This window comes from Pongo pygmaeus, chromosome 13 (assembly GCF_028885625.2).
Source record: "Pongo pygmaeus isolate AG05252 chromosome 13, NHGRI_mPonPyg2-v2.0_pri, whole genome shotgun sequence".
In the NCBI taxonomy this organism is placed as follows: domain Eukaryota; kingdom Metazoa; phylum Chordata; class Mammalia; order Primates; family Hominidae; genus Pongo; species Pongo pygmaeus.
This window is the reverse complement of record NC_072386.2, coordinates 16,725,318-16,752,847: the sequence shown is the minus strand read 5'-3', so window position 1 is coordinate 16,752,847 and position 27,530 is coordinate 16,725,318. Positions and strand designations below refer to the sequence as shown.

The 27,530-nt window shown below is 42.7% G+C and overlaps 1 protein-coding gene across 2 annotated transcripts; it reads left to right on the top strand.

The window, feature by feature from the left end:
• Positions 1–976: 976 nt before the first annotated feature.
• Positions 977–26,874, top strand: LOC129044581 (protein FAM240B). Of its 2 annotated transcripts, none has more exons than XM_054502589.2 (3): positions 977–1,099; positions 17,132–17,277; positions 26,278–26,874. In XM_054502589.2, exons 2-3 carry the CDS (start codon positions 17,135–17,137, stop codon positions 26,369–26,371), a joined length of 237 nt encoding a protein of 78 aa, XP_054358564.1. In that variant the 5' UTR covers positions 977–1,099; positions 17,132–17,134; the 3' UTR covers positions 26,372–26,874. The 2 variants fall into 2 exon arrangements, with proteins under 2 accessions (XP_054358564.1, XP_054358563.1); XM_054502588.1 differs by lacking the exon at positions 977–1,099 and adding an exon at positions 15,657–15,808.
• Positions 26,875–27,530: the final 656 nt, after the last annotated feature.

Below are 27,530 nucleotides of genomic sequence, written 5' to 3'. Positions count from 1 at the left end.
TTAGAAACATTTTTGTTGAGTTTTTTCTCTCTAAATTGTTGATTTTATATAGGCGGGACCCTGCATGATAGTTTCAGAATTAACTCCTCTCTTTCCTTACCAAAAAAAAAAATTCATCTATAAAATTTGGTTCTGCTATTAAATAAGGCATCCAGCTTAATGTAAATGGGCTTATTAAAACACTTTCACAGACTCAACATTAAATATCACTTCAGCAGGATAACATCTGAACATCAATATTAGATGAGGTTGTCATGTATAATGTAAGTTATAAATTTATACTCCACTGAACCAAGTAATGGGTGTGCAACTAGTAGCATAGTTAAAGGATTTGATAAAAACCAAAGCTATTTTTGTTATCAGATGAATGAGGATTCTAAATGTTTTTCCTAAGGACAAAATGTGCTCCTCCATCATGGGATAAGAGCCACTCTAAAATGAGAAGTTGATCTCACTTGGATGCATTTTATTGGAAAACACTCACCAGGGTCAATTCCTGCTCCAACTGGTAGAGAACTCAGCAGACCGTGATATGTCATCACCAGATTCCATTCAAGGATTAATGGCTCCAAAGAACCAGATGCCTCTCTAAGTCTTCCTGTAATGTTACACCCAAATGTGACTCGTCCCACCATTCCAGTCCCCTTTACACAGCAAGGTGCAGAGACTGGCTTTTCACAAGTCACAGGGGAACACGGCACATGGATAATCCAGCCTATGCTCTAAATCATCTCTCTTGGTTCGGGCCAAGTCATAGTACTCGTGGGACCTGCCAAAACAGAAGCTCGCCTTCTCTGGGGAGGGTGGGGTAGTAAGAGATGAGATTTGTTTAGAGCCATCTCTCACCATGAGGGAAGGCTACAATGTCCCTGGAAAGATATTGTCTGGTTCTGGTACTAATTTGGCTCAAATGACCTTGAAAGGTTAAGGGATTTCTGTAACTCCTCCACTCCATATATAAGGGCTGCAACAATGTGATTTCAGGACAGCATCTGTGGCCTTCCCGAGCCGGACCTGAGGAATCAAGAGCAGGCCCGGGAGTCTTGCCCTCCTTTGCACCCTAGCGGGGTATCTGTCCACCTGCAAATTCATCTTTAAGGTACAGTACGTTGCGCTTGTGTTGTCAAGTGTGGGAACATCTCGCAACTTGGGCTGAAAACGGAAACAGACATCACCCCTTATATGTGTGTCCTTTGTTGACCACTTGAATTCATTTTCTCTTCACCTTGAACACCTACGCTGTACCAGTTGGGAATAACAGATGGGCCAGTAGATTTTTTTCCATCTCTGATGTTTTTCCATCTTTTCCTAAATGTCAAGGATGCAGAAATTTCATGTTAAAGAGTGTGGAAAAAGCAAGAAATTCGGGTAAATCTCACAGAGCAACGCTCTTTGGAGATTAACCAAAATAAAGATATGTCTCATGTTGGTTGATGGAAAATTTAGTCCCAAGGAAATGTTCATTGTAGATGCTGGATCATGGAAGCTTCTCAGGAAGCTGATGGTGGGGGGATTAATCATGAATTTGGGGTTTTTACTTGACTAACCTGAGACCTGGGAAATTCAACTGTAGAATTCCCTTTCATCTGAGTTGATACAGTTGACTCTTCCCTAGCCCCTCATCAGATAGACTCAAGTGCATGAGCCTCACACAAAGTCAAGCTTCAATAAATGTTATTTGATTAAATTGATATTTAATTTAAATTTTATTATAAAAGTGAGTTCTAGCACTCTTTAAGTGTAAGTTAATTAGAAAAGTAAACTTAAGAACTGCCACTGGAATTATGACTTTTCCAAATTGGTAACATTTTACTGAAAATATAACTAATCGTCTCAATAGATGTACACTGTAGAAAAAACTACTTTTGCTGGGGGTGGTGGGGGGATAAAGAGAAACAGAATTGCTTATTTATCAAAGAACAGTCTCCTTTTGCTAAAGCCTATCTAATTATTGATATTTGCCCTTCACATATGTGCAAAGCAACTAGATACCCTCATTTGAAGGTGAAAAAACTGAAACACAAAGCCCCTGTAATTTTTAAGATACAGATTATTCCTTTGAACTTGAGGCTGATGATTTTTTCCTATTAGAGCCAGACGGACCTCAGTGAATCTGTAGATCAAACACCTCAACTCACAGATGAGGAGAGTTACGTATCTTTTCCAAACTCTTAAAAAAAAAAAAAAAAACTTTTCAAAAAAGTGAATGAAATTCATAAAATAAAAAGCATCAAACATGTATTTTAGAAATAACTGTATGTTAGTATTAATATGGTAACTCTAAGCCAAATAGCATTCAAAGCAAATAAGAGAAACAAATTTTAATTGACCATTTAAAATAACTATTTACAGTTAGGACTTTGAACTTTTTTTTTTTACTTATCTCAAACTATGTATATGTCCTATTAGCATAAGAATGCAATGAAACTGATTAATGTTTATGTTTATTTAAATTATAATTATTTTTTATTTTTGATGCAAAATTGAACTGAGAAATGTATTGGTTACTTAGCTCTATGGGCCCTGCCATGACTCATCAATTCATTAATTCAGCACATATTTTTTGAGTTAGAAAAGCCAATTGCTTTCCAGGGTCTGTCTTAAGGTGGTCCATTCAGATATGTTCTCCTGAGTCCAAGACCTAAACCTGTGCTTGTCTTTTCATTAAGAGGTGAATACATTGACAGCCCATACTTTCATGCCGTTGAGACTGGAAGGACCTCTACAGAAGAAGTTCTGCTAAGTCCACAAACATTCCAACACTCCTGTGACAGCAGAGGGCAATATGGAATTATGCTGTAAACATTTCAGGGTACATGGACTTTGACCTGCAATTATACTTCTAGGAGTTTATGCTACAGATATACTTACAGATGTGAAGAAAACATGATTTACTCTGGAATTTTTTGTAATAGACCCAAGCAGGAATTAATTCAAATGTCCATCCATACTAGAATGGTTAATTATGGCATATCCATAAACAGATTACTACACAGCCATGAAAAACAATGTATGCTGGCAAGGAAATATTTTCTTAGTTGAAAAAGGCAAAATGCAAAACAGTGTTTATTGTATGGCTCTGCTTGCAAAAACAATGTTTTGTACACATACATATGCATATATATGCTTCCAATAAGATGGAAATACAAATATGAGATCATTAACAGTGGGTGTCTTTGGGAAGTGTTGCTGACTGCAGCAAAGTAAAACGGGAAACACTTCTTTATTTCATATCCTTCAGTGTTTTTTGAAATATTTTACCATGTGCACAAAACGACATTCACATTTTTAAAAACAGAGTCTTAAAGGAGCATCTTTGCTAACAGTGTAAAACTTTGTAACTCTTGGCCGGGAGCAGTGGTTCACGCCTGTAATCCCAGCACTTTGGGAGGCCGAGGTGGGCGGATCACGAGGTCAGGAGATCGAGACCATCCTGGCTAACACGGTGAAACCCCGTCTCTACTAAAAATGCAAAAAATTAGCCGGGCGTGGTGGTGGGCGCCTGTAGTCCCAGCTACTAGGGAGGCTGAGGCAGGAGAATGGCGTGAACCCGGGAGGCGGAGCTTGCAGTGAACCGAGATGGCGCCACTGCACTCCAGCCTGGGTGACACAGCGAGACTCCTTCTCAAAAAAAAAAAAAAAAAATCTATTCAGGGTGAGACCACTACACTCAGTCTCTCGCTATACTCAAGAGTATTTTTTAGTAGAAACAGGGTTTCACCCTGTTAGCCCGGATGGTCTCGATCTCCTGACCTCGTGATCCGCCCGCCTTGGCCTCCCAAAATGCCGGGATTACAGGCGTGAGCCACTGAGCCCGGCCAAAACTTTGTTAACTCTTTGACCAAATTATGTTGGGGATTTTCTTTGAATAAATGATGGCATGCAGTAATTTCCATGTGCATCCCAAATATGTAGAACAGCCCAAGAAAAGGGAAACAAAGGGAGAAGCAGCCTAAGAGAGGGAAGCCCAAGCCGCTAGGAGTCCCCTGCTCTTTGCTTCCCGGGGCGCTTCCCTCCACACCTCCCCGAGGGTGCTGAGTGTGCTGTTCTTCCAGACGCCTCACTGTGTCCTCCGGGGGCTGTTCCATTTAGACCTGGCTGCCTCTCTGGGGTGCCTCAAATTTCTAAGGAGTTACACTTGATTGATGGAAAGCACACAGTGCGGGGCAGGAATGTGGGACATCCACCCCACAATTCTATTCTCACTCAACAGGATGACGGAGATCACTCATGAGCCTTCGTTCCACGTAGTCCATTTCTAAAAGTAAACAATGTTTCTGAAAACGCAGCTATTTTGGGAAGTCAGCTCCTGGCTAGAGCCCACTCTTAAGAAATACACATAGCCCGTTTCCTGTTCAGGAAAAAAGTCACATTGATTAGTGAAGGCCAAATAGCCACTGGACTGGCAGTTTGGTGAAGCAGAGGGGAGAAACAATGTGTTAGCCAATTTTCGTATTTTAGCCACCTTGCCTTTTTAAAAGCTTTTAATAGGAGCAGAATATAAGCTTTTCTAGAGAAGTAATTGCTTTTAGCTCTAAATTCTTTGGAGAATTTTGACTGGCAAGTGGCATGAGGGGATGATGGGATCTTTGTCCACTGAGCACACCGTGTGAAGGGGACCATTCTTAAAAAAATTTATTTATTTTATTTTATTTTTTTTAAGATGGAGTCTCACTCTACCACCCAAGCTAGAGTGCCATGGCACGATTTCAGCCTACTGCAAGCTCTACCTCCCCGGTTCAAGCAATTCTCCTGCCTCAGCCTCCCGAGTAGCTGGGATTACAGGCATGGGGCACCATGCCTGGCTAGTTTTTGTATTTTTAGTAGAGATGGGATTTCACTGTGTTGGCCAGGCTGGTCTTGAACTCCTGATCTCAGGTGATCCACCTGCCTCAGCCTCCGAAAGTGCTGAGATTACTGGCTTAAGCCACCACACCGGGCCAAGGGCACCATATTAAGTAAGGTCTTTGCCCCACAGTAGTTAAGGGTCTAGTTGAAGGGACAAGATTATGGGGTCAAAGCCCCAGAGAACAGAGACCTGCCTTGGCTCCTGGTCCCAATCCAAACAGGCATAGAGGCAAACCCAGGAGCATCTCTGTGCATGGCAGAATGAGCTTAAGGACCTCCCAGTTCCCTTCTAGTCACAATTAAGTGACTAGACATCAAATTGAACAGCCTGGTTGTGACCAATAAAACTGCAATGGTTAACAGTAACTGGGGAGGGGTGGTGCTTTCTCTAGTTGCTTTCACTTTGTTTTATTTCAACTCTATGTGCACCCAGTGTATGTTTCTCCAGGAAGCTAAGGCATAGTTAGCTACATGGTCCATGGGGAACTCAGAAGTTTTCTCTGTTAATCCACGTGGGCCTCAAAAACTACTGACCCAAAGGCCAAGTCCAGCCAACAGACGTATTCTGATGCTCTGCACAAAGCTTCCAAATGTCTGTAAATTATCATCAACATTTAAAAATAAAGAAATTACATAATGTTTTAAAAATCAGATTTCCAGCTTCTTTTGAAAAACTTGAATATTGGGCAACTCTGGGACCATGCCCCATGGGCAATAGTCAGTTGGAGTTGAGTGGCAGTGTCTGTTTGAAACAAGCCATGCATTCGAGAATTTGCCACAGAGCCTTCTAAACACACCAGGACTCCACAGGCTTCTGAGCTTGTGGCTTCTGACCTATCAGTAATCCACATAAGGATATAAATTAGGCAGTCCAGGATTTTATTAAGCATTTATTGTGTCAGGTAAAACATTTTTCACAGCAGCCTTTTCCACTGAAAACTGGTTAATTGGGAAAGTACATATTGTTCCATTTTACAGATGAGAAAACAGAGACTTAGTTCAAGTAACTTGCCCTATAAAGAGTGTGGGGGGTGTGTCTCCTAACTCCTAGTCCTGGACACATGACACAGGGCTAAACAGCAGGACACTGCTGGCTCCAGGACGGACTATCTCTGTGTGCATTGAAGATGTTTCTCAGGCAAAAAATCCTCCTTAATTCCTGTCTGCTGGTGGTGTCAGGAAGATGCATGTGCTTTTTACTTTTTATTTCAAAATAATTCTAGATTTAGAGAAAGTTACAAAGATAGTACAGCGTGTTCCCATATACCTGTCACCTAGCTTTCTCTAATATTAACATCTTACATAGCCATGGTACATTTATCAAAACAATAAAATTAGCATTGGTGCAATAAAATTTACTGCAGAATTTATCAGATTCTTTCAGTCTTCCACTACTTATTGTCTGTTTTTCCTGTTCCAGGATCCAGTCCAGGATACCACGTTGCATTTATTGGTGTATATATCTATCAATCATATCTCCTTATTCTCCTCCAATCTGTGACTGTTTCTCAGTCTTTATCTTTCATGACTTTGACACTTCTAAATGAACAGTGTTCAGGTATTTTGTAAAATATTCCAGAATTTGAGCTAGTCTTCAGTTTTCTCATGAATAGACAGCATTCTGGTGTTAGGAGAAGCGCATCATAGAGTCAGTGTGTCACATCATGTCACATCAAGGGACACATGATATCCACAATACTTATTAGTAGCGCTGAGAGCCTTAACCACACTTATTTAAGGGGATATTTGTTTCTCCACTGTGAAGTGACTACTTTCCCCTCGGTCACCAAGTCATCCCAGACTGAAGGGGAGGGGGACTTAACTCCACCTTCTAGAGAGAGGGGGAGTATCAAATAATTTGTGATCGTACGTTAAAACCACCACAGTAATTATTAAATTTTTAGAGACATATCTTTGATGTCATGCAAGCATTGTGTTCCTCCCTAAAGTGTCATCCACTCATTTTACCACTGATCAATGAATTCTGCCTGCAATAATCATTACTGTGGTATTATTACTGTGGTGTTCTCATGGTGATTTTCTCTTTTCCTCATTCTTTCTACACTCATTCACTGGAATTTTTCTGAAAGTAATAGTTGTTTTTTTCTCCTCCATTTGTTTATTTCAATAATTTGTATCAATTTGAATTCGTTCTTTGGGTTGTAACTAACATCATGTTGTTTATTTTGTTGTGCATATTGTTCCCTCTTTGGATATTGAGAATCTCAAGTTGACTAATTCTGCAATGCCCTTCACCTATTTTTTTAAGCCTTTGTTACTTTGTGACACTACAAAATGTGTTCAGGGTTTATTTACAGAGGTTGGGGCTCTGCATAAGAAGTTGTGACAGGGAGGGGGATAAATGGAAGACAAACAAAGTAAATAGCAATTTTTCTCTTGAAAGGAGGTAAAAGTAGTGTTTACTTTTTAACATTCATTTGGCAGTAATTTCAAAATTACAGAAAGAATAATTCAAAGAATTCCTCTATAGCATTAGCCAGATGCCCCTATCATTACCATTTACCCTGCTTATCATTTGCCTTGTCAATCTATATCTTTTCTAAATCACTTGAGATAAGTTGACACATCATAATCCTTCCCCTCTAAATGCTTCAGTGGGTACTTCCCAGGAACACAGTCATCTTCTTACATAATTACAGCACACTCATCAACTTTGGGAACTCTATAACACTGATGCAATCCTGTAATTGTCCATGTTCTGTTGATTCAATACTGACCTTTACAGCATTTTGAAATCTAGTTCTTGAACAGACGATGAAATCTAGTTCTTTTTTTTTTTTTTTTTGAGACGTAGTCTCGCTCTGTAGCCCAGGCTGGAGTGCAGTGGCGTGATCTCGGCTCACTGCAAGCTCTGCCTCCCAGGTTCATGCCATTCTCCTGCCTCAGCCTCCCGAATAGCTGGGACTACAGGCGCTCACCACCATGCCCAGCTAATTTTTTGTATTTTTAGTAGAGACGGGGTTTCACCGTGTTAGCCAGGATGGTCTCGATCTCCTGACCTCGTGATCCGCCTGCCTCAGCCTCCCAAAGTGCTGGGATTACAGGTGTGAGCCACCATGCCCAGCCGAAATCTAGTTCTTGAACTAGACTGATGTTTATGAGCCTACTCATCCTGATCCCTGGAGTGGTACCTATCACTCCTCTCCTGGGTGAGGTTCCTATTTGATTTAGTCAGCAAGGCTCCCTGACCCCACCCACAACCTGGCAGGACTGAGCATGCAGAATGGACCTGGATGGATCCAAGCGAGGCCCTTGCAGAGCATCTTAGAATAATTATAGTCTATGATGACAGATGCTAACTATTCCCACGAACTTTCCCCTAAATGAAGGAGGGAAGTGGCTCAAACCGTGGGAGGTGATGACAGGACTTTTGGCATCAGACATTGTGGGTTCAGAGCCCAGTATCAGCGCTTACTGATTCTGTGACTTAGACAAGAATTTAAACCTTATACCCCTGGCTTCTGGTCTGGTTCCAGGGAAAATAAGAAGATTTATTTCCCTGACCTCTTGATATCATTAAGTGAGATAATTTTTAAGATCACATTAGCAATTGCCAAATATGATTCATCGTTCACTGTCACTTCTGTGATGTCAGCACCCAATGAACAGACATTCTGGGTTCTGTGAAATCAGCAGGTCTGGACTCCTGGCTCTCCCCATCATTGGCTCTGGAGCTTGGGGAAAGTCAACCTCTCAGATTCACTTTCTCACTCACAAATACAGGAATAGTAAAATGTAGCACAATATGCTGAGGATTAAATGAGATGGCATTTGGTACTGTCTGCAATGCAGGTTGCTAATAGAAATATAGATAATGATGATGATACACGTTTATTATTGAGCAGACACTATGTTAAGTACTTTTCACGCTCCATTGTCTCATTTAATTCTCAGACCAATGCATTTTTCATGTGATAAAAGAAAGCTTCGTAAGGGTCATATGGACTAAAAGTCACAGGGACTTCTCTCATAATTGTGTGTTCCTCCTTCATGACTTGGTGTCACCCCAGCGAATTCAGGTAAGCTCTGAGGGAATAACAGGGCTGAGTTATTGTGGACATGTCCCGTATAAGCTTTTTTCTCCCATGTAAGTCCTTTTTTAGTTAAAACTCCAAGCTACCCAAGAACTCACTCATATTGCCCAGACGATGTTGTATTTCCCCTGAGCCTCCTCCTAAGACTCAAATATACTGCCGGCGAAATCTCAGGTGGCTTTGAAGGATGTTAATTATAAGGAGACTGTGCAGAGGGACTCAAGACTGAAATTCAAGTAGCCTGACAGAATTTTGGAGGGGAAGTTAAAAAGAAAATGTCTGTAATCCCAACACTTTGGGAGGCCGAGACGGGCGGATCACGAGGTCAGGAGTTCAAGACCAGCCTGACCAACATGCTGAAACCCCATCTCTACTAAAAACAAAACAAATTAGCCGGATATGGTGGCACGTGCCTATAATCCCAACTACTCAGGAGGCTGAGGCAGGAGAATTGCTTGAACCCTGGAGGCGGAGGTTGCAGTGAGCAGAGATCGAGCCACTGCACTCCAGCCTGGGTGACAGAGGGAGACCCTGTCAAAAAAAAAAAAAAGAAGAAGAGAGAAGGAGAGAGAGAGAGAGGGAGGGAGGAAGAGAGAGAGAGGGAGAGAGAAAGAAAACGAAAATGTTTTCTGAAAAAGTGCTAAGCCAAGAAACGAAGGAGAGCACTCCCACATTGCACTCCAGCTTCCATCTGAGAAGGTGAAAGAGGAACGGGAGGAAGCTCAATCTGCCCTCTGTCCAGTGGGGCCTGAAGGTGGGGTGGGAGGAGAAATCCGTCCAAATGCCTACGGGCCACAGGCAGGTGGAGCCATCTTAGCTCCCAGACCTAGAAATTTTGGACCTAAAGATATTTTCACTGTGGGTGAAAAAGACCACCTGAGTGGAAATGGAGTGACGGTGAGTCCCCCGCACCTGTGGAAGCAGAATCTCCAGGTGAGGGGGCTAAACAAACAAACACGTTTGGTGCCGGTGTCAGAGGGAGTCTAGTTTTAGTTTGTTTGTTTATCCTTACCGTGATCCACATGAAACTGGCCACAGTGAGCACTTCAACAGAAAGTGCGGAGAGGAAAAGGGATGTGTGTCTTGATGTGATGTGCAGGGAATCATCTTGGGAGAAAGTTAATCTAATTCTGCTTTGAGAAAGCAGTGATGACTTGCGCATTGCTCTCAACAGATTTAACTGGATGCCTGATTTCTCGGTACCCAGCTGTTGTCATGAGCCGCCATCTCTCTGTCCCGTGGCTGGGTGGTTTGCTGGTGATGACACGGGCTTTGGAGTTGGGTGTGGTTTAAATCCCAGCTCCATCACCATCAACAACGTGACCTTGGGCAGTGGCTTGCCTCTTTGTACTTCCTCTGTAAAATGAGGAAGAGAGTTGTTGTGAGAATTGAAGGTGAGATGTAGAGCGCTTTGAAGAATAAAAGGTATTCAGTAAGCACTCAATAAAGAGCATAAAAATAAGCCAGATACCACAGACTTGCGGCCCACCAGCCAGTAGGCAAAGATATGGTGGGCAGTTTTGTCTGACCACTTAGTGGGAGCAGACCTGCTCCATTTCTGAACTCACTTCCACGCCCTGTTGTTGCAGGGCTGAATTTCATTTTCCAAAACCAATGCATTTCCTCCAACTGTCTGTACTTTAAAAAGGAGAACTATTGCCCTCTACCCATGAGTTTATAAAAACTGGGGAAACAAAAAGATAAATGCAGTAAACCTGATTTTTAGAGGTGGGAGTCAGAAGCAGATAATATTCCTAAGTGTTTATTATAAAAATAACCAGAATAACTCAAGTATGTGGCCTTCTGGACACTACAGTTATTTAAATTTCCTGCTCCTGCTTTTTGAGCCCCTGGGGAATGGAAGACAACACAGTTATCTGGGTTCTAAGAAAAATAAATGATTTTATATTCTGAGAGAATCTCAGGTTTAGAGGGAATTTAAAAGACATCAAGGCCGAGTGCTGTGGCTCACACCTGTAATCCCAGCACTTTGGGAGGCCAAGGCAGGCGGATCACGAGGTCAAGGGACTGAGACCATCCTGGTCAATGTGGTGAAACCCTGTCTCTACTAAAAGTACAAAAATTACCTGGGCGTGGTGGCGTGCACCTGTAATTCCAGCTACTCAGCAGGCTAAGGCAGGAGAATTGCTTGAACCCAGGAGGCGGAGGTTGCAGTGAGCCGAGATCAAGCCACTGCACTCCAGCCTGGCGACAGGGCAAGACTCCATCTCAACAACAACAAAAAGACATCAAGACATACACGATCCCCTGAAAAGTCTCTTCTCTTCCATCTGCGTACACATGGGATGAAAGTAGCAAGTGGAAACTTAGAAGGCGTGTGAGTGTGCACCTCTGAAATTGAGTTTATAAACAAAAATCAATTGCACAAGAGCAGAATGGAGACACCTGAATTTGAAAATTTGCTCATGTAAAAAGTAGGAGCTTAATGTCATAGATCTTTAAAAGTGGCTCAGGAAGGTTCAGGTACCTAATGGGTTTATGTGTCTGCACATTGCTTGGTACTTCTTATTTCTGTGACAATAAAACCTGACTGATCCAGCCCACAGGAGATCACAGCGGCTTTCCCTTCTTGCCAATCACACAGAGAGAACAACTTGAGAAAGCAGCACCTTTCCACTCTCATTTGAGCCCAGACAGGGGCAGCACCATATGCATATGGCATAGAGATAATGATTTTCTCTGCCTGGGCCAGGTGCAGAGGCAGAGAGAGCCACTGTCAGTGCCTAGGTTTTCCATCAACACCGCCAGGGAAATGTAGACATCTTTTATTTCCTGTTTCCTGCCTTATTTTGATGTTTTCCTAAAAACGCTTTTCTAAAATTGCTATCAGTTCTTTTCAAAGAGGGCCATACCAGCTACAGCGAGCCCAGTAAATGGGAGCAATAAATATAAAACAAGTTTTTTAAAACTGGAAGGAAGAAGATGGCACAGCTCCTCTCAAACAAAATGCACTTTCTTTTACAGAAGTTCTTGCATCTGCTGAAGTTCAGGTTCACCAGCAGTTTTCAGCAAAACAAGCAGTGAGGCTGTGAAATAACATGGAGGGGTTGAGCCCAAGAGTCAGCACAGTGGCAACTGTCAATTTTAGTAAGCCAGTCGCTCCTTAAACATGTTCAGCATCACTCAGTAAATGTGATTATAGGGCCTGACCACAGAGAGCCCACAAATATAACATCCTAAGTGATGTAAGGGTGAAACTCATCACCAAGAGCTTTGCTAAAGGCTTCTCTGGACACAGTCCAGCACTGGGTCTGGGACAAGATGGGAAGCCTCTTATCCCCATGATCTAAGGCTTTCTAATTCTTACAGCCCAGCAACAGAGAGAAGTAAGCCTTCAATATGAGCTGAGTCAATAAGAAGCAAAGCATTTGATATCATGTATAAACTAAAGACAAGGAGACTGTATTTAGGTGGTGGTTCAAATTCAGTTAGCACTTTTGATGCTTGCCAGGGATCAGGAGATGCATTGTGAGTTCCCTGAACAAGCATGTGGCATGTAGGGAGGGGCATTTGGGGACTGAATGGTGGGCTGTGTTGGGGGCACTTTCCTGTATGTTACCACACTTCATCTCCACTTCATGGCTAAGGAAAGGGGCTCCGAGCAAGTGAAGGGCTTTCTTGCTCAAAGTCACAACAGTGCAAGTCTTCCACTGAGCTTTCTCTCCATCCTGGTTGTCAGGATGCAGCCTCCTGGCCTGACAAGGGAGGTAGGGATGCAGCTGTGTTTCGCAGGCAGGACAGCTGTGTCTACATGACCCCTAGTGGGTGGGCTGTGGCTTGGTGAAGAACTCCAATCCCAGTTCCTGCTGGAATGACAGCAATAGCAAGCCTGACCAGCCAGAGTGGTATCTGCATGCTTGGGTGCAGAAGCAGGATAGGGGGCTGCCCCGTGAGACAGTGTAGGAAGGAGGAAGGCATAGAGAAAGCAAAATAGTTCAGGGTGCCCTGCAGGGAGAGCACAGGGAGGAGGTTTCAAGAAAAGCTAAGGAAGAAAGACATAGGCTCTATGGGCAGATAGAGAATGCATCCACTAGGAGGGGCAGGTAGGTGGCCCTCTGACTGCATCCAGCCAAACGCCGTGTTTTCTCCGGCCAGTGTGGTGTTGGACCCTTTTGGAATGCATGTCTTGAAGCAGAGCACGTGCCCTTCAAGACCTAGTGCCACTGCTCCCAGTGGCTTCACTCCTTTGGGATGCTAACGGATCCCTGAAGACGTCTGAGTTCACGTCCCCTCCCAAGTCCTTCCAAAGCTCATGCCCACTACTCTCAAGCTACTCTATGAAAATGGAGACCCTAGAAGTGTTTTTTGATCAAAAAGGAATGAGAAGCAGAGCTGGCATGCATCAGATTCTTCATAGCCTGATTTCCTTTGGGTTCACCGTAATTATTTTCCTTTTCTTTTTTTTTTTTTTTTTTTTTTGAGACTGAGTCTTGCTCTGTTGCCCAGACTGGAGTGCAGTGGAGCTGTCTCAGCTCACTGCAATCTCCACCTCCTAGGTTCAAGCGATTCTCCTGCCTCAGCCTCCTGAGTAGCTGGGATTACAGGCATGTGCCACCACGCCCAGCTAATTTTTTTTTTTTTTTTTTTTTTTTTTTAGTAGAGACGGGGTTTCATTGTGTTAGCCAGGATGGTCACCATCTCTTGACCTCTTGATCCACCTGCCTTGGCCTCTCAAAGTGCTGGGATTACAGGTGTAAGCCACCACGTCCGGCCCAGGTTCACCCTGATTTAATTTACTCCCTGGGTGTGTAGACACCACCCTGCTTCCAGCTATTTTCTGTAACCCAGTTCATGACTGTGCAACTACAGTATCTGCTAGAGTAAATCCTCCTTCCATATCCAAACCACACCTTCCTCCCAAACAGAGAGGATGCAAAATGCCATGCGGATGTAAGCAGGCTGTGTTCCTGCACGGGCCTCTCTTGTCTTCATAATGAAGTTCTTTCGAATAAAATGTTCATTATCAATTTTGAGAAAAGAAGAACATTTCAATGAGTACCTGTTTGACCAAGCTATCCTTTTTCTAAATGCCAGGTACCTAATATGAACTTGTAATCTTTAGGGGTATTTTGTAATTTAAAAAAAATCTGTGAAAATATTATGCATATAAAAGGCATTACCTTTGGCATACTTACATTGCAAATTCTGCATTTAACACCTTCCTCACAGTTAAAAGCAAGCACTGTCTTCTTATCTTGAACTTGTACATCAGGAAAATGAGATGCCTTAGATAGTCCTGGAGCCTGAACAAAACCCACAGGAAACCTAATTGCTAGAGGAGGGCATGCGTTCCACACCCTAGTTCTATGAATGAAAATGTAAAATCAGATGTATTTTGTTAGTGGCTTCTCTTTCAATGTCCAGTGGCTAGAAATTTATTAGAATTCTGTGCACTGAATGATTACCCTGGGAAAGAAAATAAGTGAGAAATATGCCCTTGAAAGACAGGAGCATGTGCTCGGGTCAGGCTGGAGGACAGTCCCAGGGTGCAGAGAGAAATTCCAGAGGGTCCAAGGCACAGCTGCAGCCTAGCAGACTGCAGAAGGTGACTGGATGTGAGCGTTTCCCTTACCCAGAAAGTAGAAAAGCAATCCACGCTCAGACCCTCAGTGTCTGAGATACTCCAAAGGCGCCGGCTCTTCATATGAAAAAGATAATTTGGAAGGGGGTCATTTAACTTGAATAACTGAACACCCATTAAATGCTTCAATGTATTAAAAACAAAATTTGACTGAGCTTCTGTTCAAGAAGCTCTATCGCTCTAAGTCACAAACACCCCAGCGTCCATCAGTCACAGGAAAGGGTAAGGTCACTGAGCGCCTGAAGTGGGAGAGGGCACCTAAGTCAAACTTCCTCTTTCCAGGGAGTGTCTGGGAGCGGTAGGAAGAGTGCAGGCTCCAGGTCCTGACAGCCACACTGCTCTCAAGCTGTGGAACCTCAACACCGTCTATCAATGCCTCTGAAAATCAGCTCCTTTATGTGCAAAATGAGATGTGAATTAGCTCCATTTAGCTATTCCACAATGTGTACACATTTCAAAACGTCATCTTGTACACAATTATACACAGCTTTTATTTGTCAATTTAAAAATATATTTAAAAATTATTTTTAAATGTTTAATAAAAAATAAAAATGTTTTAAATAAGAAAACAATGGCCCTCACGTAGCTGTGTGTGACCAGTGAGAACCACCCGCAGAGCAGCTGGCACTGAGGAAAATGTTCTCTCCCTCTTCTCTCCCCACATCTCCTTCAATCGTCCCTACCCTGATGTGCCTCCCTGCCACCACCCACCCACATGCTCAGCAGTTTTTTCTAGGGCAGCTCTGACTACAGAAATAAGCAGGTGATTGGAAGATGGGTCCAGGAGGAAGAACACCGGAAGCAGATTCTTAAAATCTTTATCGAATACCCAAAGCTGTTTTCAGTTTCAAGCTTCTTCTTACCTCGGGACACTTACACATGCTGTTCCCTTCACGTGGGAAGCTCTTGCTGCCCCTCTGATGAGAGCATCATATTCTACTATTATACATATAAGTGTAATATAAATAAAATACAAATTATTCCATATCGTAAATATAAAATAATAAATGTTATTTTTTCTCTGAAGCTTTTTTTTTTTTTTTTGAGACGGAGTCTCGCTCTGTCGCCCAGGCTGGAGTGTAGTGGCGCGATCTCGGCTCACTGCAAGCTCTGCCTCCCGGGTTCACGCCGTTCTCCTGCCTCAGCCTCCCGAGTAGCTGGGACAACAGGGGCCCGCCACCACGCCCGGCTAATTTTTTTGTATTTTTGTAGAGACAGGGTTTCACTGTGTTAGGCAGGATGGTCTTGATCTCCTGACCTTGTGATCAGCCTGCCTCGGCCTCCCGAAGTGCTGGGATTACAGGCATGAGCCACCGCGGCCAGCCTCTTCTCTGAAGCTTTTTCTAAACTCCTTTCTCGCCCCTAATCCTTTGGGTGCCCCAGGAAAACCCAGCTTGCACGGGATCATAGGGACTTTGTAGCTGTGGAGTAAGGGACCAGGTCTCTTCTCCAGTCTCCAGCCAGGGCTGAAGCACTTCTCTGAGCAGGAGCTGCCAGCAGGCAGGGAGGGTTTTGTCATGAAGGCATTTGTGTACGCCTGCCTGATGGCGCTACTAAGATCTGGAAAGTGGGCCACGTTAAGGTAAAAAGCAAACATTTTTGGGTTACATATGTGTCCCTTCATAGGATGTATACACTTATGCTGAATGAGCTTGCTCCGGACATACCCATTTCCAAATGCAGTGGGCACCTCGTGTGAGCAAAGAGGATCTGTAGAGCAAAAAGCACTGGCTCTGAAGAAGGACAGACCTAGGTTCAAATGCCAGCTCTTCCATTTTCAGTGATGGCCACAAGCAGATTCTGTCTCTAGTTTCCTTATCTGAACAGTGAGTGGAGACAGAGCTATAGTGAGCATCAGATGGAACCGTGTGTAAAGCGTGCCGGGCCCACATTGGGTCCTCGATAGACAGCAGAGGCTCTTGCTATTCTGTGAGGAAGGATGAAAGGAGCACACTGTTTACTGGGTGTTGGCCATTTGTCATGCATGATGAGGCTCAGCACTTTTGTTGACGATGGGCATGTTACACATGCACACACACACACAACTGAAGTAACTGTTAAAGGGTAGTTTTTTAAGAAAGCTAAAATAATGAGTCACATTCAAATATAAAATGAAGATTATCAAATATTTTATTTAACATAAATAAGGAAAAAACTAGTAAGATATTACAACTGAGTCAAAAGAAAATTTTAAAAACACATCAATGAAAAAATTGATATTCGTAGGTATAGCAATTGCATTCCACTGCACAGAATTTATTTGGATTTCTCTGTTCATGAACCATTTTCATTACTATAATTTTTCTATAATTTACAAAATTGTCAAATAGCTCAAAGACAGTGAAAAAGGCAAGCCTTAAAATCAGATAATTTGGAATAGTTACCAGATACCCTTTTTGGTTTTGTCTAATTCAAAATTTTTCATGATGTTTTCTGGCATAGCTATTATTATTCCCATTTGCAGTTGAGGAAACAGACTCAGAATACAAGTGTGTGATGTGTCTACAGTCATCAAAGAAAAAAAGTGTAAATGGCAGTGTCTACACGCAAGCTCATCTTTCTATCACTCCAAACCTAGAGTGGCTTTATTTAAAGAACTGGGATTTGCTTTACTCGTATATTTCAGGGGATGAACAATCAATACATCCGTCGAGAAGTCTTCTGCTGTGAAACTTGTCATGAGCTCAAAAGCTTCTGGGAAAAAGAAATTAGCAAACAGACTTTTTACCGAGAACTGGAGGAAGATCGTCAGGAAAGAAGCGCCCTGAAAAAGTATGTGAATTGTTTCTGTATTATTACTTTTAAAGTGGATTTTCCAGAGATATGCCAGATATGAAGACGGAGGTAGGGAATTCTCTTTGGTACCTACTGCTGTAGGAATGTACATATGCTGGACATGAAAGCATAAACTCTGTGGAGCGACAGGAAGAAATGCGAGCTCTCAGGAGGAAATGGGAGCAAGGCTTGGAAGGAAGAAGTTCACTGTGCTCACAGGTCCCAGAGGAGGGGGTCACACATGCATGTCCCACAAGGCCAGAGGGGAAGCTCCTGGTTTTGGTCAGGTGGGAGAAGAGCTAGCGGGAACCTCTTAGCCAGAGTCTTTATTGGGGTTTCTATGAAAAAGGCAAGGCAGTGCAGAGTGTATAATTCAGGACTAGTTTGAGTCATTCTGGCAGGATTTGGGCTATAGGAGTGGTTTCCAGTTGCCTGGTACCTGGCCCCAGGATAATCAAGGGCAGGGGAAATAGTGGCTCAGTGTATGAGAGTTAGACAAGGAGGTGGCTAGGGCTACAGACTCGAGATTGGTTGGTCTGGAGATTGGCCAAGCCTTTTGCTATCTCTAAAACAGGGCTAGTCCTAGCAGGGGCAGTCTCTCCCTAGCCAGCAAACTTTGTAAGATGTCAAAACATCATAAAACACAGAAAATAGAAAACATCACCAATACATCCACTCATTCAGTCTTGCGAGGATACCAGGGTTTTTCCACCTCAGCACTATTGACATTCAGGGCCAAATAATTCTTTGTTGTGGAGGGTTTATCAGCCTTGGCCTCAAAACATTAGCTATCTGTAAGATCTCCACACACATTTTGAGAACCAAGGCCACCTGGAGGGCAAAGTCATCCCTGATTGAGCATCAATGACTTACAGATATGGAGAAGACTTTTTTTAATATAAAAAATGAAGTTATGTTATTTATGTCTTGATAAACTAAAACAATCTGTTCGCTGCCCTTTCTCTGTTACAATCTTTAGCACATGTGGTTACACTAAATTTCCGGGTTAGGTTCACAGATATGTATATGTGCGAAAAACTAGTGTAATAAAAAGATCCCTCATCTGGGATAATAGGTAGCAAGATTCTTGGGAGAAGGGTAATGTGGTCTTTCCCACACTGGCAAGTGAACTTGTTGTTCTATTCCAAGGAGTCTGCTGAGAGATGAAGTTTTGCTTATGTGGGAAGACGTGTCATGTGTGTCAACCTCAATCTGAAAGCCAGGGCCAGCACCTACCCTCACACGTCAAATGCCTTGGAGCAGAAGGATCAGCTCAATTCTTCTGGGCCTGTCCGGGTTCTCTGTCCCTAAAATGGGAGAGGCTAGCCAAGCTGTCTGTCTGCTGGGACGTCCACTCGCAGGTGGAATGGTAGTCATGTGTTCTCCACAGCAGAGCACTGTGATTCCATGTTTCTGTGTCTGCCTAGTGCATGCTGAGCTGAAAACATGAGTAATTCACATGTGTAAAACTCAAAGTTAATTTCTAAAACAAAATCCTTTCTTAAGCCAGAGAGGATCCTCCTTCCATAACCAGAGAAGAGCTCTGCCAACATTCCAGCCACACTCCTGGTGGCCTAATGGACAAAACTAGGCCTTCCTACATGCTAGAAGAGTCTCATGTTAGAGCATCCAATCCTGTAGATTCTCAGGGAAGTGAAGAGAGTCTGTTGTGTGGTCCCCACCATCTTCCATCCCCCAGTCCTGGCCCACTAGCCTACTGGAAGCCAGATCCCATCTTGAGCCCTGTGCTGTATCTTCCCTTCCAGAAAGCAAAACTTGCAATATTATCTTATTTTTGTCAAGATAATAAAACTTTTATATATATAGTATGTAAAGGAAAAAGATTAGAGGAAAATACACTAAGATACTGAAAGTGGTTATTTTTGACTAATAAGATGACAGATTGTGTGTGTGTGTGTGTGCGTTCTATTTTTTCCAAAGTTTCTGTAATGATCCTGTGCCATTTTTATGTAAAAAATAAGTTATAAAAATGGCAATCAATTGCAAATTGTCCATACAACAAAATGCATGAATTCTCCAGGCTCCTATGTTCCCTAGAAATGACCCCCTCTTCTAAAGTTTGGAGCAGTTTTCTCTACCTTCTATGACTGAAAGAATAAATCTTTGGGCTCATCATGAAACATTTCATCAGTCTCCCCCAGCTAAGTGTTTAAAGACATGATTGCAGCACCCACAGGACTCAGAACCAGGATACCACCAGGAGCCGGAGAAGCGAGGCTCCCTGTTGTCTCTCCTTCAGCCTCGAGGCCACCCACCAGAGCCATCACGCTTGTCAATTGTGAATTAAAGTTTTCAAAACCTTTTTTAATTTGGTAAACAATGAATTAAAACCTCGTGGTTTTACTGTTATTTTTGCTGAACAAAAAAGCAAAGCAAACACATACACATCCCACATGAACCAAGTTTCACAAAAAATCTAGAATTTTTAAATTAGAACCAAAATGTCAGAGCCCCCCTTTGCTTAAATCCCCACTGATCTGAGCAAATAGTTTGAAACACTGTCCTAACAAAGTAATAGTCTCCCAACATATACTTGCAGACCAATGACTATCATAGACCCCTGAGTCCCTATTCCACCCTGTGGGCTCTGTCTCTCCCAACTCCACTATACACAATGCCCAGCCTCCAGTGTACACATACACACACACGTAAAACACAGACCTTTTTAAATTCTACCCTCCATTTATAAAAGGCAAATCCAATCCACTATGCAATCAAGAAATGTTCCAAATGTATGAGTGAGCAGTAGAGACAAAAAAACCTCCAAATTTCCCACCAAATCCCTTTGTTGACAGGAGAACAAATCCAATAATGTCTTATGTTCCTCTCCCTCTGCTGGGCTAATCTGGCAAGATGTTGTTCCAGGGCTGGGTGAGGTGTGTTAAGCACACACCTGTGGGTTCAGTGACTTAGAGAAGGAAGCTGGGGATGGAGAGAATCCATTTTTCCTAGGAACTGATGTGCTGTATCTGGCAGAGGTCCCAGGGTGAGATCACAAGACAAAGTGGGTGGCCCCAGAACTGGGAACTTCTTTAATTTCTCTGAGTCTGGATAGAGAAAAACAACAGAACATGGATGGGTTAGTCCCCCAAAGAAGTTGGAAAGTGTTTGCAAACAACTGATCGAGGCACTTCAAGAAGAGTCAAGTGTTGTATAGGCATGATGTGTGACCATACCTCCTGGTTTGCCTGGGGCAGTTTGGATGGGCACCTCTCAGTTTGGTATAATCATTGACTGCAGTCTCTTTTATTTTCAAAAGTATCTCAGTTTAGATAATAAGTCTTATGGACACCTAAGTGCCCAGCCAGTAGCTATAACTAAGAAACTGGACAGTGCTTATATGAACTACTAATGTTTTCAGGCAAGAAGTGTGGTCTTCAAAATACCGCTTCATAATTTAGCAGATCTCAACAGTGTCAGATAGACGTTAAATCTGGGGGTGCATCAAGCCTCACCCCAAGACCACTCACCTCTCTCTTGCTCTGAAGGCTGCTTATCAGTTGTATCAATTAGGATGTTTTCAGCTTCAGGCAATAAGATATTGGACTCAGAATCTACTAGCCAGATGAAATCGCTATTTCAAACTTCTTGTAAGACAAGAGTTAGTCTACAAAGAATAAGCAGGGAGAAAATTTTTAGTTAGATTTTTCATTCAAACTGAAAGGATAGGAAATGCAGCTGGTAAATTGAGTTGGTCAAATGAGTATGCCAAAGCTTGTCAGCCTGTGTGAACGGACTGAGCTCTGCCCCTTGACCAGAGATGCAGCCAGTGAGCTGCAGGCCACAGGGAAACCAGACTCAGGCCCGCCTCTTCCCACTATGAAAAAACAATTGTCAAGGCATGCTTCCTGCCTACGAGAATGGAGTAGGTGTAGCAAAATCATCATCTGACTTTTCATACTAAAGTAAAAGCACAGAGATCAAGATTGGAGTACTGAGATCTGAAATGGGAGAACAAGAATTCAGTCAACTCTAAATTCCTTGAGGACAGGGAGTATTCGATTGCTCTTCTTTACATAGCGTGGTAGCCACAGAAGTGCCCCACTCAGAGGACCTTCAGGATCATTTGCTTCGGGAGCACTGTTGACTGATAGTGCCGGCTGCTCCCTTTCTGGATCCACCATCGTGTATGAGCCAAAGCCATACTTCCCCCAGGCCACTCCCAGCCAATTACTGAGGGTGGCAGGGGTGCTAGTTCCAGGCAATTCCTGCATGGCATGGCTCCCCTAGGGGCAGCATTTGCTCAGGGACTCCCCACCAGCCCAGCTCCAGCTTCCTCAGAACTGTGCTGTGGGCTGGGTTCTTCCTACTCAATCGTTATGTCCCCCCTCTCTTTTCACAGATGTCAGACCAGCGCTGAAGTCTAAAGGCTATTCTTGACTGCTTCAGTTTCCTCACTTCTTTACTTTTCGCAGGTGTTTCCCACAAATCTGCTTCTTGGAGGACCCAAACTGACACATATGTTTAGTGCCTAGCATAAGATAGGAAAAATATAATTATAGATCCAGTTGTCCTCACCCACTCCAGGAATAACATTATGATTATGACTTAAGAGTCTCACAAATATCATCCTGCTTTCTAGGTAAGCCCCAGACTTATCAAGGAGAATCTGTGCTCCTAGGAATTAACAACTACTCCACAAATCAGAAGAATCTAGAACAAGAAATAGTAAACATTACTTGGTCTCCATTTGAAAAGTGAGGCCAATATTTCTAGGCTGAAGGTAAAAATGTTCTCTCTGAGCTTTAATGCCAGTCGCATGGCTCTTCTGATGTATCTGAATTTGTAAGCCAAGTTTTAAGCATTATCTTCCTCCTATGGACCTTCCCTACTTCAAAAGGAAAGCCCCACCTATAAATTTTTATTCACCGGTTTACTGAGAACCCCAAAATAAACAGAAGCAACGCAGTAATGAAAGATATCAACCAAAAAGGAGCAGCGAAGTGTCTGAATATTCATAAAACAAGATTTAAAAGACATTTGGGTAGATGGAGACCTGAATTCCTTACCATTTAGCAATAGTGTATAACTGCTATGAAAAGTGAATAAATATATTATGAATATTATGAACCCCAGATTCCTATTTTTTTTCCTAGAATGAATGCATCACACCAAATGTGTTAATTCAGATCCTCTAAGAAGCAGAGGGCAAGAGGAGATTAGATGTGTATGAGATTTTTTGGAGGAAGCACCTGTGAATGAAAAATTGGAAGGAAACTGTGGTGTGCTGATGAATGTTTACCTGGCTCTCCGGAGGAAAAAATGTATTGTGTATATACATACATATGTTTACAAGTCTGACTGATATGAAAGCTGTGTAGCACAATTTATAAATAATAAGAAAATGCACAATGCCCATTATAAATCCCATATAGCCACCTGATTCTAACAGAGAATAATAATGAAATGTGATTTTATTCATTTTTGCCAACCTCTTGTATCTGGGCCAACTGGTGGTTGCAATTCAATCATAATTTGAAAAAAATCATACAACAAGTAAACATTTGATTACTATCCAATTCAGAAAAGAAGTCGTGTCATTGAAGATAATAGTTTTCTAGTACTGAAAGAATATTTCCTCCATTTTTTTTGCTATTTATAATGTATTAGCTACAGACATGACACACTTCTAAATTTAATCCATGTTAACATTTTGTCCATCATTTTTTTAAGTCGAGACCAAGAGTCAGCAAACATTTTCTAAAAGGAACCAGTCAGTAAATATTTTTGACTTTTTAGGTCATATGATCTGCATTGCAGCTCTTCAACTGTGCCGTCGTAGTGTGAAAGCAGCTATAGCCACATGTAAATAAAATATGTAAACAAGTGGGCAGGGCTATATTTCAATAAAACCTCATTTACAAAATGGGTAGCTGGCCAGATTTGGCCTTAGGGCGAAACCTTAGTTGAGACAATGAACAAAATGATACATCAAGTCATGTATGATTTATAGTGTTTGCCAACTTCCATGGTGTAAATATTCCCACCACAGTCTATTTCAAGCTACCAATGAGATGTCAATGAAGACAAGTTCAGAAGAGGTGTTTGGTAGTAACACCTCATCATGTAGTACTTTCACCATAACAGGTGAAATAGACCTAAGTAATCTGAAGAGCATACACTGTAAAATGGAGTAAAATAATTAGGAAGTAATGAATTTTGCATAGTCAGTGTCCTTGTTTTAAAATAATCTAATTATAAGTTTATGTAATTTACTTTTAATAATGTCTATATTTAAAAATTAGCTTATAAAATTCCTGAAAAGTTAATAATTGGTTGTCGTGAACTGTTATGAGCCAGCGTCAGTGCACCACGAAGCCAGATAAATGAAGGAAAGTCATCAGACTGTGATGCGGGTCTGACCTCCATGAAGGAGAAAAAGAAGGAGTTAGGATTGGGAAGACAGCAGGGCAGCCCTGATACGTTTTGGCCAGAGTAATGGGGAGTCAGTGAGCCAAAGCCACCCGTTAAAGAAGTTCTGCTGTTTGCTGGGACGGGCCTGCATTAATAGCACGGCCATGCCCAGTCACTGTCTTAGAGCAGCCTGCAAGAAGTTTGGCCTTGGCATTGATGTGAGGCAAATACAAAAGGAAAGAAGCTGCAGCCACCAGTCAGCTTTGCTCCTTACATCTGAGTGGCACATTTTCATGGCCACCACACTCAGTAAAAGTTACAGTCCCTTTTGTTAATGAATGAATCCACATTAGGTTAAGAAGTGCATCAAGTTCAATGAAACACCCAGGCAGCAACCCTTATTAGTGAGCTTTAAAAGATCCTAGGTGACAAAAGTCATGTATTTGAAGGCAGATTTAGTTACAGAGGCTTTCAGAGACGTGTAATAAAAAAAGCTTGTGAACCTGGGTATTCTCCAGGTTGGAGAGGTGGATTACAAATTAAAATATAGGATAAATACTTAATAACCATCATACAGAAATATAATTATGAAAATTACTAATCTGTAGGTATCAAAGTAGAAGGTCATATAAGCTCAATAAATCATCACTTTTTTTTATTTTTGAGACGGAGTCTCCATCTGTCGCCCAAGCTGGAGTGCAGTGGCGCGATCTTGGCTCACTGCAACCTCCGCCTCCCGAGTTCAAGCGATTCTCCTGCCTCAGCCTCCAGGGTAGCTGGGATTACAGGTGCCCACCACCATGCCCAGCTAATTTATTTTATTTTATTTTTTTAGTAGAGGTGGGGTTTCACTATGTTAACCAGGATGGTCTCGATCTTCTGACCTCGTGATCTGCCCGCCTCGGCCTCCCAGAGTGAATGTCTTGACGGTACTGCCCCATGTGCCTCATTCTCTGACAGTATTTCAACTTTCAGGCCCTGCTTGCTCATGTGTTTATGCAACAGGCACCACCCAGCAACAGGCCCGTGTGCCAGATTCTTTCCATTCTTTCCTGGGCCCATAATTAAGCAGAGTTGTAAGTAAGAAGTTTTCCTGAAGCCAATCTGGTAATAGGTGCCTAGAGCCTTCAAAATATTTATACCTTCTAAGTGGTAATATTTCACCTCTGGGAGCCACTCCGAGGAAAATAGACTGGGATGTGGAAAGAGTATTAAGTATTATACTCCTTATAGCGTTATTTATAAGAATGAAAGATGAAAGTGAATTCAATTTTTAAAATTCTTTTCTGTTTATTCTGATTTTCCTGTAATAAGCGCGTATTATCTAACCCCAGGACCTCAGAGCAGGACTCCAGAATCTTTCCATTCTTTCCCGGGCCCACAATCAAGCAGAGTTTAGTACCATCCCCTTGGAAGTTAGGAATTAGATATATGAATTTGAGGGGAAACACACACGTCCAGACTGTGGCAGATTCCAAGCCCATTGTTTGAATATAGATACATAATGTTCCGGCACCATTTGTTAAAAAGCCTATCCATCTTCCATTGAGTAGCCTTAACCCCTTGTCAAAAATCATGGCCATATTACTGTGTATTTATTTCTGGACTTTCTATTCTATTCTGTGCTAATAATCTATTTGTTTTTTCACTGCCTTGATGATGGTAACTTTATGTTAAGCTTCAAATCAGGTAGTGTGAGTCCTTCAACAGCGTTCTTCAAACTTCTTAAGGCTAATCTACTTTTGCCTTTCCATACAGAAGTTGGAATCATCTTGTTGATAGCTACAGAAAATTCTTGCTGGGATTTTGATTGGCATTACACAGAATCCACCTATCAATTTGGGAAGCATTACATTTGGGATAAAGCCATCTATCCATAGACTATGCCCTTGTGACTATTCATTTTTTTCTTTATTCATTTGTAAAAAGCATTGGTTTGTTGTTGTCTTTGTTGTTGTTGTTATTGTTGTTGTTGTTTTGAGACGGAGTCTCGCTCTGTCACCCAGGCTGGAGTGCAGTGGCACGATCTCAGCTCACTGCAAGCTCCACCTCCCGGGTTCACGCCATTCTCCCACCTCAGCCTCCCCAGTAGCTGGAACTACAGGCACCCGTCACCACGCCCAGCTAATTTTGTTTTTGTATTTTTAGTAGAGACGGGGTTTCGCCGTGTTAGCCGGGATGATCTCGATCTCCTGACCTCGTGCGTGATCCGCCCGCCTCGGCCTCCCAAAGTGCTGGGATTACATGCGTGAGCCGCTGCGCCTGGCAGCATTGGGTTTTTTAAATTATTACTTTAAGTTCCAGGATACATGTGCAGAATGTATAGGTATACATGTGTCATGGTGGTTTGCTGCACCTATCAGCCCGTCATCTAGGTTTTAAGCCCCGCATGCATTAGGTATTTGTCCTAATGCTCTCCCTCCCCTTAACACAGGAACAGAAAACCAAACACCATATGTTCTCACTCATAAGTGGGAGTTGAACAATGAGAACACATGGACACAGGGAGGGGAACACACAATGGGTTTCTTTTAAAAATGAAGAAAAACAAAGCCACGGTTCAGTCGACCAGCATAGCTGGAGACAAATGCACTGAGCATGTGCACGGTTTTTCCTCCGCAGACTCAGAGAAGAATGGAGGCAGAGGCTGGAGACGAGGCTGAGGATGCTGGACAACCCTGATGAGAAGGAAAAGCCGGCACACACCGCGGACTGAGCACTGCCTGCCTCACCGACTTCAAAGTTAGCAAGTGACCACCTTTCTAGGGGAAAAAAATTAACACCCAAGTTATGCTGACTTACTAAACAGGACGCTCTCTATTTGTGCTTCCATTTGCTAGGGGATTTACATGTGAAACCTCCCCCAGTGCTAATGGGAGTTATTATCCTGCTCAATCCCCTCCGCACAGAGGACAGGATGACCGCAAGTGGGATAGGATGCTTGGGCTATTTAATAAAAAAAGCTATTGGAATTAGCACTCCCCAGGTCTCACAGACCCATGTAACCTAGTATATTTCCACATTTCCTTCTCATTTTGAAATGTTTCAAGTCTTGAGACATCTGAAGTGTTTTCTCTAAGCTTACTGAGGCAACGACCTTGATGAAAATTTGGCTTCGCCAGGTCTCCTGGAAAAAGAGTCATAAAATCTTGTCCTTCTTTCCCTGCTTTTTGTGAACACAGAAATATAACTGCTTGCAGAAATAAAGCTATTATTATAGAAAGAATTTAACAATATGGCTTGGAAAGGAACTCAGTTAATTTATTTCTTCCTGTAAATGTGTTGCTTTTTCTTCAAAAACGGGTTTAATTAGAAACCTGCAATGACAGCATGCGGATAAACCTGGTTGCCGTGCCCTCAAGGTCAAGTCCTCCATGTGAACCTCCCTTCACGCTTGTTGAGTTAGTTCTCTGGTGGCACAGCAGGTGTCCAGACACATTCTGGAATTTAAAGTCACCCTCACGTTAGCCTTCTCTCAGGCCCCAAACATGATCACAGGGCAGGTGGCCTTCTATGGGGGCAGTAATGATGGGGCTTCCACTGGCCGGATTCCTCCTTGCAAGGCTGCAGCAGAGGGATGTAAATGGGGAGCTCTAGGGGGCCGAGAAGCACAGACGGCCAGAGACACACAGAGGGTGCAGTGGGGGCATAGTTTGAGACGGTGCTGGGCAGGACCCCAGCCCTCGCAGATGACATGCGCTGGCATAACTGCTTCCTTCTGCTTCCACAGGAAACTAAACGACCTCATTTCAGCTGACAGAGCCACAGGTGGCAAGAAGGGTTGGAGAAGTGTTCTACCCTGCCCACAGTGATGAGATCCAGGGGCCATACTGGCCCTTGCCATGGGCTCTTACTCAATTCAGATGCAACAAATT